The sequence below is a fragment of the Chionomys nivalis genome, chromosome 3 (genome assembly GCF_950005125.1).
Source record: "Chionomys nivalis chromosome 3, mChiNiv1.1, whole genome shotgun sequence".
Lineage (NCBI taxonomy): Eukaryota > Metazoa > Chordata > Mammalia > Rodentia > Cricetidae > Chionomys > Chionomys nivalis.
The window spans coordinates 30,726,381-30,740,913 of NC_080088.1; the positions used below are offsets into that span (position 1 = coordinate 30,726,381).

Here is a 14,533-nt window from a genome sequence, read left to right on the forward strand (position 1 = left end):
TGAAACTCTAAGATATTTAAGTATGCACAGTGTTGTCATGCTGGCTGTGTTATCCAGAAGGGTGGCCTGACTAAGACAAGCTATGCATGAATACCCTTTCTGGTCCATGCACAAGAGTGTACAAATACTCTTCTCTTTTCCATGTAGAGGCATAGTATCCCTTCTTTTTTTATTTTTTTTGTTTGTTTTTTTGTTTTCTTTTTTTAAAATCTGTTTATTTATTTATTAAAGATTTCTGCCTTCTCCCCGCCACCACCTCCCATTTCCCTCCCCCTCCCCCATCAAGTCCCCCTCCCTCATCATCCCTAAGAGTAGTCCGGATTCCCTGCCCTTTGGGAAGTCCAAGGACCACCCACCTCCATCCAGGTCTAGTAAGGTGAGCATCCAAACTGCCTAGGCTCCCACAAAGCCAGTACGATGGTATCCCTTCTTAATTAACACTCCTCACACTTGAAAATAAGAGGAAAATGGAAAGTTCTTACAAAGCATGACAGAATAGTATCAGAATACACTTTAGCTTTGACGGTGGTGTTTCTTCTTTGCTTTCCACCTGTAAGGCTCTCTTCCATGATGGCACTTGCAGTAGGTGCTGGGAAATATGACCTCCATCAGGCCTGCACAGCTTTTACATTCCATTTCTTCCGTTCATAGTGTTGAGGGATCTGTAGGTTGTTTGAAGTTTTAAACACAGGTTGTTAGTTTTGTCTGGATATGATTCTTTGACAGGACACTGGTTCCATTAAATATCACACGTTTAAATCTAGTTGTCAGATACACGTTTCTCCCCTACTCTTAGAGTCTTTATTTATTTATTTTAAACCATTAGTGCCAGTCAAAAGTTATTTGTTGTCTTTCTCCTACCTCTGGATCCTACCTCTAAAGTACAAAAAAAAAAAAAAAACACAAGAGGATCTTGGCAAGAAGCCGGCTGTGGACGGAGAAGCACATGCTTATTTGATCTTTGCCATAAAGCTGAACCTTAAAGCAGTTTCTTACTCAGAGTTTCATTGAGATTTGTTCCTTGTTGCATGAATGTCATAATTGGCAATTTTAAACATTTGAGTGCACAAACATCTAGATTTGTTTTTTTTTCTTTTGATCTTTTTATTCTTTTTCTGGTTTATTTCTTTCCAGCATACCCCTATTAAGAGCATAATGTAAAAGGTTTCTGTTAATTTTTTTTCTAGTCACTTTTTCTAAAACCACAAATCCGATGAACACTTAATCCTCACTGGTGTTTATTCGCCTTTCGCCATCTGTCAGCATGTGACAGGAGTGTAACCCTGTCACCAAAGCTTAATACTCTCTTTCATCAAGCACACAGTGTCTTCTCCCAGATCGTTCTTTTCATTCCTCCTCAGTTTTCTCTGATGAAATTATTTGTTATGACTGTCTAGATTTTGAAAGTTGAGTTCCCCAAAGTATTATTGTTGGATTTCTTTTAAGACTTCTTTAGAGAAAGTATCAATTTTCAGAGTTTTAAATATTACATGTATCATGAAAAATTTCAAATTATTAAACCCCAGATTTTAATCTTATTTTAAAATGGTACATTCGGATTTTCCTCATCTATATAGAAATTGACATATACATATATACTAATAAATGGGACTATCAAGTAAAAAATATATAACTGAACAAGCTGGTAAGCATATATTTGATCCATACTGTCTTTTTCCTTAAAATATAAGGTCAATGGTAAACTTATTAATTTGTCCAGTCTTATTTCCCCAGGTGATTCATATGCTGTAGCTGCACAAACAGTATTTGTTGATGGAATGATTGAAATAATATACAGTAATACAACTTAATTTTAATAGAAATATGCTATTTCAAAATGACTCATTCTAGTTCTAGATGTGTGTTTAAGGAGAAAGCAACAGACTGCCTAAACAGTGTTCCATGCTCTCTTCTAGATCCTAATTCTCTGGCTGGCCAGAACGGCCCTGATCATGCTCTCATAGGAGGAATAGTGGCTGTAGTTGTGTTTGTCACACTGTGTTCCATTTTTCTGCTTGGCCGATATCTGGCAAGACATAAAGGTGAGTAATAGTAAAAGAAGGCTCTCTTAGCTTTGATTTTAAAAGGCTTGGAAACTAATATTTTTCTGAAATCTATAGCCACATATGTTTATGACATGAGTGGAGGCAAGAATCTAGAAAGGAGGAGGGATTTGGAGACATAAATTCTAAATCATTGCAGTGAAGTGATGGTAATTGATATTTCAAATACTTTAAAAATAATCTTATTAACATTAATTGTATTACTAGTAAATGCTGTGCTACCTTTAACAGTAGAAAATCAATCAATTTAAATATTTCCTTAAACAAGACCATCAGACATTTTTAGTCATATTTCAGTGAGAGAGAAAACTATCTTTATGTTCTTCCCCCTGAACCAGTGGCTCACGTTGGAAACTCTGGTCATTGTCTAAATGTTATTTAACTGCACCAATCTAATTCTGAGTTTAAAAAAAAAAAACTAAACAAAACTTGAAGGAAGGTAGTACATTTGTAGAGATAAAATTTAACTCCAAATATTTGGTTAAAAGATTTGTTTATAAGTGTATGGGAATACACGTAGCCTTATTAGTCAGAAAATTGTGTTTAGTACAAAGTATTCTAATTAAACTGTTATACATTTTATTTTTATTTGTATAATCATCCAATCTAAACTTTATTGACATAGTTCAGTATGATTTTTCATGCCCAGGAGTATTTGGACAATTCAAAACAGTTTCTATTATTTTTCTGAGCTTTTTTGTTTGTTTGTTTCGTTTTGTTATTTTTCAACTTTTGAGTTTTTATGTTTATTTTTAGTTTGTCTGTTTTGGTAGCTCAGTTCTGAATAAACAAAAAATAAATGTAAGCATTTAAGATGACCATTGACTGCATACATCTTAGTAAGTGGCACTGATTGTTTTAGCTGAGCTTCCTTTACGGTTTTATCAATCATCAAGAATTCAAAATTAAATACTAGTCATTGAAGACTCCCTCTTGCCTTTAAATAAGTGCACTGCAGTTTTGCTTGAAACACTTCTCCTAGGAAATGAGAAAAAGAAACAGGATAGACGTTTAGAAGTTGAAATTGTGCGGCTTTTTACTCGTAAGTAAATATATCTTCGATGCCAGTTATTTGATTAGACCTCCGGAACTAACAACATTTTCTTTCCATTTCCACAGGAACATATCTAACAAACGAAGCTAAAGGAGCTGAAGATGCACCAGATGCCGACACGGCCATTATCAATGCTGAAGGCAGCCAAGTCAACGCTGAAGAGAAAAAAGAGTATTTCATTTAAAATTCGGGCCACATGCTCTGAGTTTTACCTACCAGGCTGACTGCTGGAGAAAACTGGCAAACCATCTTTCAAAAACCATTCCAAGCATTCTCTACTACTTTGATTAACACCCATACTGTACTGCTCTCAGTAGCCAGTGTAAACCAACAATCAGCAGTTGAAAGCATCATCTTTTAATTACTGTACCATCCATAATGCAGGACATTTCTTATTGCCTAAATTTTACACCATTGCTCTTTTAACATACAGTGCTTGAATATACAGCCTTAACAATGTTAATCATCTCGCTGGATCATGATATTGAGTTGTTTTTATACACTGAAGAAATGTATGCAGAGTCCCACCCCTACATTTGTTTTCCTTTAGGTCCTAGAATTCATTGAACAGTTTTCACAAGTCACAGGATTAGGTAATGGCCTAACGTGCTTACGTTTAATGAAAGATTAGAGGTTTACAAACTATGTTTTCTGCTTGTCTATCTTCAAAGATAACATGTTGTGGAAACATATGCCCTAGAAAACACAAAATGAAGACAGTGTAGTGTAGTTTCTGGAATGTTTGAGATTATACTGGTAATACTGTATCAAGTTGCTATTTTAAAATTTAGTGTTTGATACAGGCACCTTGTGTATGGATTATAATCATGACATGACACCTTATATTATTATATAGATCCTACCATTAGGTTATTGTAGCTTCATTTCCCAATAAATTATTACAAACATTTAACTGCTTTGGGAATCATAAAGATTTCATTCATTTCTCTATTTGATTTTATAATTTATTTGCTCCTAAGGATTCACCTGCCTAAACAAAACTGAAATAGGGCACAATTTTGAGACATTTTAGTATCTGTATATAGTGCATATAATAAATCCAATCAAACATTATTTGATACATATTTAACTTTTTTGGCTGTAGGTTATTCGGTCATAAGTACGCATTTTCTAATGTCCATTATATCCCTTTAGATATTACTTAAACTGATATTATAAGTAGATAACATATATTAGTATTTTTGTCTGTATGTCCTAGCACTGTCAACAACAGATTTTTCTAGTTCTTGTTAATTTTTATTTGTTATACAATGGAAGCACAATGTTACAAGGAAAGGTAATTTTAAGCTAACAACCAGTGCACAGCCTCAGGTTTTAAATCACAACCACAGTTGAATAATAACCTAAAAACAAACTCTTAGTTTGATAAAAAAAAAAAAACTTACACATTTTAATTTGGCAGTTTAATTGCTGCTTAACTATGTTGATTTGCCAAAAAGGAAGTATTTAGGATATGTCTTCTGTATAAATGAACTAATTCTTTATATTAAATTCCTGTCTATGCATTCTGTGAGGTACAAACTTATGAAACAGTGAGTGATAGAAAATCCCTGCCATGCTCTTAACTCCAAGGTGAAAGTCTCTTTCTCTGGATTATTTTGAAATTTTGGTGTATTGAACTATTATGAAATTCTGTAATCTTAAATATGATACAGAGTCAATATAAAGTCTTATTTCTTTGGGTGAAATATAATATTGCTAGAATAGTTTTCATTATATTTATTAGCAGCTAAAGAATAAAATCCAGTTAGATTAAAAAATTACTTTCCCATTTGCAAACATTTCACCTTTAAGAAGAAAACAAATATTACAATATGGTAGCTGTACTAGTGATGTCTAACAGCGTGATGGCCTAGAGTTTTAACAATACCTTGGAATTTATTTGGAGGGAACAAGAATGACTGAATACAACATCCTGTGTTAATATCTAATAGAAGACAAGGGTGCTGTATGTTAGATTATTTATCAGAAAAGTATCAAACTTTCAAGGAAAATGTTAGAAAATCCAAGATTTTTTTTAATTGTGTAGCATTTATCTTGTTGATTTATTACAAAAGAAAAAGGACGATGTCAGTCAAGCAGCACTTTTTCAAAATATACAGAACATAAATAATATGATGTGGTTGAGTGTTAACATAATAAATCATATACAGTATGACATTTTAAGGAAATAAGTCTGCATTGATGTGATTGCATGCTTGTTTTTACAGTTCACTCCATACCATCTGTGGAAAAATGCAATAATATGTTAATATAGTATGGTAGTTTGAGAGAATCAGGTAGGTGCCTCTAGACACATTGAAACTAGAATAGGTCTATAAACTGCTCATATCTTTCAATGCATAATCTTTAGAAAGACTCCACACAGCAAAATTCATCCTGTTAGTACAAAATGGAAAGGTTCTTATTGCTAAGTACGTTGTATAACTGCATCATCAATTACTATTTAAAGCCTAATTTCAGGATACATTTGCAAAATTGCTACTCTTCATCGATGCTGTATTTACATCCTTTTTCATCTGTATTCTACTTGGCTCCAACTGCTAAAATCGTTACCTAAATAACACAATCATTATTTATAGCACTGTAAAATTAGAAGTCCAAAATTCTTTGCCTTTTAAGACATTTGACTCTTTTAACCCTTCCAAGAAATATACCCATTAGAATTTGTAAAAAGAAAACCACTGGCAGATAAAATTTCTGGGCTCTTATCAAATGGTTTTCCATTAAATATAGCTAGTTTTGATTCAATATCATTTCCTGTCCTGGAAAAAAAGTGATGGAGTTATACTTTTCTATATTGAAAGGTTATTTGCTTTTCACTAAAGGAAATAAGTTACAAGAATTCTGGGCATTCCCCATTCCAGCAAATAAAATATTGTGATAGGATTTCTAAATTGGACGCATGTCAGCTGAGAAGCCTGAAATATGCACAGTCGCATGCACATGGAGCCACTTTCTGTCTCTGTTAAGGGAGTTCAGTAGGTAGGGGACATGGTAGAAGAACTGTGTGCACATACTCCTCAAAGACTCAGAGCATCATTCGTTAAAAAAAGAAGTTCCTCTCTGCCAGAAATGTTTACAGTGTGCATTTATTTTCCTCCATCAGAAACATTGAACCAACATTCTTCTTGTCTTCTTTTCCTTTTTCAATGTCCTGGGAAGAATGGTGACCAAAACTGGGGGTGAGGGGAGGGAGGGGAAGGAAAAGTTTCTGGCTGCAATAGTAAAGACAAAATACCGCATTGGAAGATTGGTGTGTGTGTGTGTGCGTGCGTGTGTGCACACGTGAGTGCATATGTTTGTGTGTACATGCATATGTGTGCATGTTTGTGTGTGTGAGTGTGTGTGAATGTATGTGTGTGTATTCATGAGAAGAGATATTAAAACAAAGACAGAGAAAGAGATTCCAACTTCTTTTCTTTTACCAGAAATTACAAGAAGCAATTTAAGAAACCTGATATTGGGACTTAATCTAGAAACTGGATGATTTCATTAAAGATGTTTAGTCTTTCATAGAAACTCTACAATTAAACCAACAAATAGAGAAAGAAAAGCAACTTTCCTGATTTTGGCAAAGAAGCTAACACCTCATTTATTTTGTTTGTTTTTTTGTTGCTGTTGTTGTTCGTTTTTTGTAAAAAAAAATATATAAATATTCAATTAAAAAGACAGGTTCACTTGTAATTATGTACTCATGACTGTAGCAGCATTGAGATTCCATATAGGCACATGTACAGCAGCTGTTTGACAGTAATGGCTCTTCCATGTAACATAGCAGTTATTGTGTGATTTAGTGCCACTTATTGCAAAGTGTTACCAGTGGGCACATTGAAAATGCTTTTCCTTCTGCTCCTTTTGGAAATAAACAAAATTTTAAAAATTAAAAATTTAAAATCCCACAGTTTTCCAATTGTGGAAAAAAAAACACAAGAATCTTCATTTTGTACTACAACCTTTCCATGGTATTTTAGTCCCAGAAACTTTGGAAATGCCCAATTTTATTTCCTTTAGCAAATGGTAATCTGTGATGAATACGAAAAAGAAATGAAATGATTAATCAGTGATCGCAACTGAAGTAAGTAAAAACCCTAAAGAAAATTCTTGATGAGTAATGCTTGTTGTTAAGTGGCACAAAGTACACACTAAAAACTATGCAAAATATAGGTAACTACAGTGTATGTGCATGTAAGTATCTTGTACTAGCTGTGTATGGATGTCGGAAACCCATGTAATTATAATATGCATTTTGAATTCTGGGAAAGAGGAAATCTTAGTGTAGATAATATAATTTGTTTTGAAATACACATTGGCAATATTGAAATATACTCAGTGCAATATCTGTAATTCTATTGCTGGATACTTAATGCAAAGGGATTTAAGATACTTTAAATAAGATCCAAGAGTTTTCTAATTCACCTCTAAAATATTAAAGCACTAACAACAGCAAGTTATATTTTTCCTACATAATTATTGAGTTAACAAAGGAAATTTGTTTGCTTTAGTGTTCAACATTAATGCAGAGAATGAAATGACATGGATTTTAATCTTTAATTCATTTCTAATCGAATTTGACATTCTTGAGCTTTCTTTGAAATGTATGTGCTTTAATAGATTGAAGTACTTTGTTTATTAGTACAAATTTATTCAAAGAACATAGGATATATTTAGAAGTTAAAGTCACTATATTTTAATGGGGAAATTCTCTCTTTAATACTCTCCTTTGTTCCTTATCACAACCCAAACAAGCCCTTTGCACTTCTTTCTACCCTTCCAAAGGCAGTGGATTGAAAGTAGCAAGATAATAAAGAGAGTTTAAGGGGACAGTCTATATGAATGGGTTCTAAAATCATCAGCATTTTTGTGTATTAAGATTACTACTGAATGCAATAGTTATTGGATATAGCTGGTAATTTCTCTGCCATGCATACTTAACAATAATTCTTCTACCTCTCGCTTTTAACATGGGCTATGATACTTCAATATAAATAGAGGAAGTAAATATTTACAAGATATCCCAGGAAGAATCATTTTGGGACTCTCATAACAATGCACTCCCCACTCCCTGGGAAATCTCAAAAGCCAACTTCTTGTAGTGTATTCTATGGTGTATGGATATGTGTTTGTTTAACTTCTCTATCATTAAGTTAATATAAGTAAAATATGAAAACTTGGTGAGGACAGTTCTTTCCATGCCTAGCTACTATTTTGCTGTTATGTAATTGTAACTTTTTAAAAGTGATTTGATGGCAACGATTTGCAATCCAATGATATTTGATTTTATTTTTAAAGTGCAACAATTTATTGAAATTCAATGCTGTGTGTTAAGTATAAATCATGTATATGATTTAATTTCCAGAGAAGTGTTCTCTATATAAACAAAAAATAAGTATTTTAAAACTGCCTCTTTATGAACAAATAACCCCAAATAATTAAAAATATTGCCTCAAAAGCCCACTTTTTCTGCCTAGGCATGACATGAACTTTTCAATGGTGTAATTTAAATATGTTAAAATAAAATGCCATTTTATGAGCGTATTTTCCTTTAGGAAAAATGGATTACATAAATTTATGAAATTATGATAGTGAATCTATAAATTCGCTTGAAGTTAAAGTAAGATGTTTCTATGTTATGTGGTTATGTTATGAATAATGTTTGGTTTACTCTTTACCATCTTTTCCATATATATGTATATATACATATATATGTATATATATATGAAATGTGTGATTATTTTGGAGAAAATGGGCCCAAATGTGAAAAAGATGTAAAGAAAACACTATACCCCCTTGGAAATATGCTGTATATTTCAAAGATGTTAAGTTAAAAGACAAGTGACCATTGCAGGGGCACAAGAAAAATCTACCAGGGCTCAGCACTTAAGCACTTTTTCCACATCCAGGGTCAAAGCAGTAGCGATTCCTACATGGACTTTTAAGTGCAGCATGAAATGCAGCATTACACGAACACACAGTACTGTCAAACCTCAAATGCTTTCTTTCTTTAGATGCTTTCCCTTGTACATGATCCTAGTAGACACGTTTTTATATTTGCTGATAGTGAGTCATGCGCAATAAATATAATGGTTGAAAGCAGTAGTCACTAATCGGTTAAGGACAAGTACAAAATGTAAACAGAGCTGTTATATTTCTCCTCTTTGCTTTTCTCTGTGGTTCTGGTGTGTTGACTGAATCTCATAAGTAGGACGGAAAGCGGTCTAGACTTTTTCAAAGCTAGTAATATTGCTCCTTATAAATATGTAACATTTTGATCTTTTTACAAACTTATTTCTCTGTACTCACTGTACGTGGTGTAGATTCAATGATGCAACTGAGTAGTGACCCAAGGATTTCTGTGTTTGGAATGACATCTCTTTTCTTCATTTTGAGTTCTTATCAATATTTGTGAATTGGTTGTTTAGCTTTTTATTCTACCATAAATATTCCTTAAAGAAAGCTCCATTCCTATCATAAGTATTTCGGTGTCAACAACTTTGCAACAAGTTTACCATATTAAAAAAATTTAAAGACTTATCTCTGAAAACAGTGTCCAGAAATGCAGGTGTTCCCAGAACTGTAGCTTCAAAGCTTCTATTTATATGACATGAAACCCATATCTTTTGGAAGGGTATACTTATGACAACATTAAAATATATTCTGCGCTGTAAAGAAGATCCACCAAAATGAAACATATCGCACAGAAAACAAACACAATTATTGAATCTACTCTAATCATTTTCACAAAACAAAATGCATATTGTAATATTAAGTACATGACACTTGCATGTTGATATGCCTATATACTTACAAAGTATTCAATGTGTACTGAGTGGCACTTAAATATGTCATGTACAACTCTTATAAACATGCCTACAGGGTTCCCATTTACACTCCATCCTTTCAGTAACGTCTCCTCAGAAAAAGTTGTCTGATAAATATGGAAAAAAAATAAAATTTGAATTTTAGTTATCTGTTGGACATTACTGAACTGTTTCTTCTTTTAGTGCATTTTAGTCTTGAAAGCAGACACTGAGAAAACGAACTCTCTTTTCTCCAGTGAAAGGTGACAAGAGATGTGGAACATACTCTGGTCTGCTAAATACATTATGTTGAATACTTTTATTGATTGCATATCATATCCATTCATTTTTAAGTTTCCTCAATGACATACAACTTGTAAATTTCTAAAGGGAACTTTCAAAAAATGAGAGCTACTTAAAAATAAGTGTTATCTTGCTGATATAGCATTTAATCATTACTCCTTGAAATGTATGAACCTTGTAATATGCTGGCTAAGGGTTAAAAAAGTGTCACTGACATAAAGAATTTTGTTTGAGATTGCCAACATTCAAAATTTTTTAAAGGTAATTTTACATTCACTTATTTGTGTTTATTAATGTTGACTAGGAACAGAAACAAAAATATATAAAACAATTTCTTTTTAATTCCATACTCTAACCAATATATTTCAACTACCTAAGATAATGCAATTAACCTTATATACATCCTAAGCTTATAACAATAAGAATTTGAGATAAGCTTTTAAATTTATGGAAGATTTTCTTTGTGTCTTTGGAAGTTCACTTACCATGAGGTATTTTGTAGTCTACTTTAAATAACAGATTTTGTTATACAGGGTAAGCCAAAGGCTGTACAAGAATTAGTGCCATTGGGTCTGATATTTGTGTTGGACCATGAAATATTCCATTAAAATTTGTCTGTAAATACAAGGCAAGATTTTGTATCTGGTTTATTTTTATTAAATGACATGTCATATTATTCTTATTTATATTTTTCCAGCAAAAGAAGGCATGAAATATATGGAAATTTGAAACTTTCTTAAAGATCATATACCACATATCTGAAAGAAAATAAGGCGATTTACAAGGAAATATTTATAAAAGTAATTTTTAGTGATGCCTAGCATAACCATCCATGTGAGCTCCACACCCATAAGGCATATGATATCTAAGTTTCCCAACTGGATAAACTTGTCATAATGGCAAATTTATTCTTAAAGTTTTCATAGCATTATGAATTCAAATTTTCAAACTAGTAATTTACAATACAGTTCACAAAGAATATTTGTCAATTCACATTTTCTTAGTTCCATAATGGTTTTGGTACATGAGAAGCTTTGCTATATGAAAAATTCAAAGAAAATGTTAATGTATATAAGAAGATGTGCTTTGAAACTGAAACATTCTAGGAATAGTTACATTCTAAAAAGTATTTCAACCATATAACTTGGTAAAGTTTTAGATATTTACATGTCCCTAGTTTTTGGAAACTTAAGAAAGTTAAAGGGGAAAAGAATTCTATACTTGTATTTAAATACCATTCAATGCTACTTTAGGTTGCATATTGTTTAATCGAAAGGTTACCTAAGAACAAACACTTCCTATAGGTCAAATTAGTCTACACCATGAACTACACCAAAAAGCCGAACACAATAGTTTATGCTTTGACCTTCAAAACTCACTAATGCAATAAGTTTATCCTTCCAAACAATACTTATTTTTTACATTTTTGATATTATTATGTTGGAGGTAAAAGATAGATGAATCCAGTAGTTTATAAAACAGTACATTTTAAACAATTTTTAAAGTTGAAGAAAACTAAAAACAAAAACATAAACTCATCTTCCAAACACTGTGTATAATCTTAAACACACTTAATATTTTTCTGTGTGTTTTTTAAGCTTACTTTTAAAATAGATCATGTGCATAAGGGTTTATTTGGTAATAGACTACGAACTTTAGTCATCTTCTAAGGAGTGTTCATCACAACAATCAGATTAAAGATATTATTGAAAGTCGGAAAACACATATCCTGAACATAACTACCAAAATTTCACATTATTTTATTTGTATTCATATAAATGTTCACACGTGAGGCCCATATCTCAAACTGATGAAAGACTTCAGAAATACAATGTTGTCTTATGGAGTGGTGTACACCTCTTTTAAAGACTGAGAACGGAGAGTCTAGACATTAACTACAACCCAGGCAGCACATTGAAGCCAGGCTCAAAGGAAGTGGAAAAAAAGAGGAAAGAAATGGAGGAAAGCAAGAGGTAAGACATTGTCATGACAATCAAAGGTGGCACACAGTAGTAAATGCTCCAGGTGTTGTTTACTCTATGAAAAGACAAGACCAGGTATTGTGGAACTCAGAGGTGACACACAGTAGTAAATGCTCCAGGTACTGTGGACTATATGAAACATTGCTGATGACAAGATGTTGAAATTCAAGAATCACTCACTCTAAGGCCTATGAAACATAACTAATGAACTGGATAGGTGAAGAATTTATGACTTTTTAGCTGCAAATTGAGAGATGAATGTTGTCTTAATATATTCAGAAATAAAAAGAGGATTAGAAAATATATAAAGCTAAGTTGTACCTATTTGGTAATTTTGCCAAAGGATAGGAATACATTTCAGCATGTTTCTGTGTGAAATTTGACCTCACAGTGTCAGAGATCCTGCATGCCCGTATCCACAAGACTAGGATGTAGTAGTCATCTAAAGACTTCATGCTGTACTAAGCAAGCAAACAGTTGAATGTTTGTTTGCTTCTAAATGTATCCTTAGGTCTTAGACTTCTCCATCAAAGCATAAAACTTTCAATTATATGGCTTGTGTTGCAAAAAACCTCTAATCTCTTTTCTCAAGGTATGTCTAGTTCCTAAACACTAAGTAACACAGAAATTGTCCTGTGGACTATTTATTGTCTCTAGAGAAAGAGAAAGAAGCTGTTTTAGATCCTATCTTATTTGTAGGTTTCCTTGCTAAGCTAATGGAGGAAAAGAAAGTAAACATTACTATACATGAAGCTAAAACACACTCGTGTCTGACCAGAAACTCCAGGCTGAGACTCCTCCTTAGTTTTTCGTCAAACATGAAGTCCCCAGCTCTGGAAACATTTTTTTGATCTCCCTCTACCTGGCTGCCATCTTGATCAGCACACTGGGTACTGATTTCCGACTCCCTCGAATATCTACTGCTTTCTAAGCGACAAATTAGAAATATAATTTTCCCATTAGGAGATAATTTTGAAAAGATTTTTGAAGTTAATATTTCATCTTCCAAAAGAGCAAACTTCAGTTAAAGGTCAAAAGGCTATTTGGTGGGAATTGGAGGGTTAGAATATGAATCCAGCTGTTCGAGTGCATTGCTTCTGGACTGTGTAACTTGTACTGCTAGAAGCACACAAATGCTTTGTCTCCTTCCCCACTGTTGTTTATATAGAATATTCTTAGCAGTACTCATCAGACATGGGTTAATCTGTATTTCAGGAATTTGAGCGTGACGAGTTTTAAAACTTTTATGATTCTGAGGGGAACTGTCCTTCCTAATGAATGATTAAAATACCATCCTGATACACTTTCAAAAAAACTGTGGACTTGATAAAGGGGCATTTGGAGAGAAGGATAATTAAAGTGATAACAGATTGACTGAGCTTAGAAAAGCTTTAGATAATGTTAAGTTAAAATCTTCAGGAGACTCTTTGTGTTTATGACCTTGAGACAGGGTATCACTAAGTTGTACAGGATAGTCTTGAACTCATTATCTAAGGCTTTAGCTTCAAATACCTGTGAATATAAAGCTGTTCTGGTAGGCCCTTATGAAGGTTTGGTTCTAACTGTAGAAATATTCATTAACTGAGCCTATGATTCAGTATGTACCATCTGAGTTGATCTCATTGTCAGTGATCAGGAATATTCACAAGGTTCCAGGCTCTAATGGAGAGAGACTCCATGCATGGGCTTAATGCCTGTCCTTGACCATCCTGAAGGCCTGAATTTCACCTCTGGCTTCATGTTTTCTAAGGGAAATCTGATCAGATAAAGAGGCCTGTTCTAAGTTACCCCCTTCATGGGGGATTCTGCCTCTCACCACCTCCTTTTCTTGAGTACATACCCCATTCATGCCTAGCAAACCAACCACTTAGGAAATTCTGCTAAGTGGGAGAGATGTGTACCTATATATGTTGTCCCCGGAAGTCACAAAATAGGGCTTGGATTTTGTGAAGTTCTTTACTTACATTGTATCTTATATCCATAATAATACAATTTTAACTAACAAAAAGAAACAAACAAAAACTCAGGGAAACAACAATAAGAAAAATGAAATGGTGAGAGAAAACAAAAGAATTACCTGGAAGACCAAGGTCCTCCCACTTCTATCTAGGTCCAGGAAGGTGAGCATCCAAACAGGCTAGGCTCCCACAAAGCCAGTTTATGTATTAGGATAGAAACCTAGTGCCATTGTCCTTGGCTTCTCATCAGCCTTCATTGTCCGCCATGTTCAGAGTCCAGTTTTAACCCATGCTTATTCAGTCCCAGTCCAGCTGGCCTTGGTGGGATCCCAATAGATCAGTTCCACTGTCA

General features: G+C 33.4%; 1 protein-coding gene across 1 annotated transcript in view; it reads left to right on the plus strand.

Moving 5' to 3' along the window:
• Nucleotides 1–10,863, plus strand: part of Cadm2 (cell adhesion molecule 2) — a gene marked incomplete at its 5' end in the record, with an annotated part of 279,743 nt that extends 268,880 nt beyond the window's left edge. Inside the window, 2 exons of the mRNA XM_057763908.1 lie at nucleotides 1,917–2,042; nucleotides 3,183–10,863. Of these exons, the coding sequence (XP_057619891.1) occupies nucleotides 1,917–2,042; nucleotides 3,183–3,301 (245 nt within the window). The remainder of the gene's footprint in view (nucleotides 1–1,916; nucleotides 2,043–3,182) is intronic.
• Nucleotides 10,864–14,533: the final 3,670 nt, after the last annotated feature.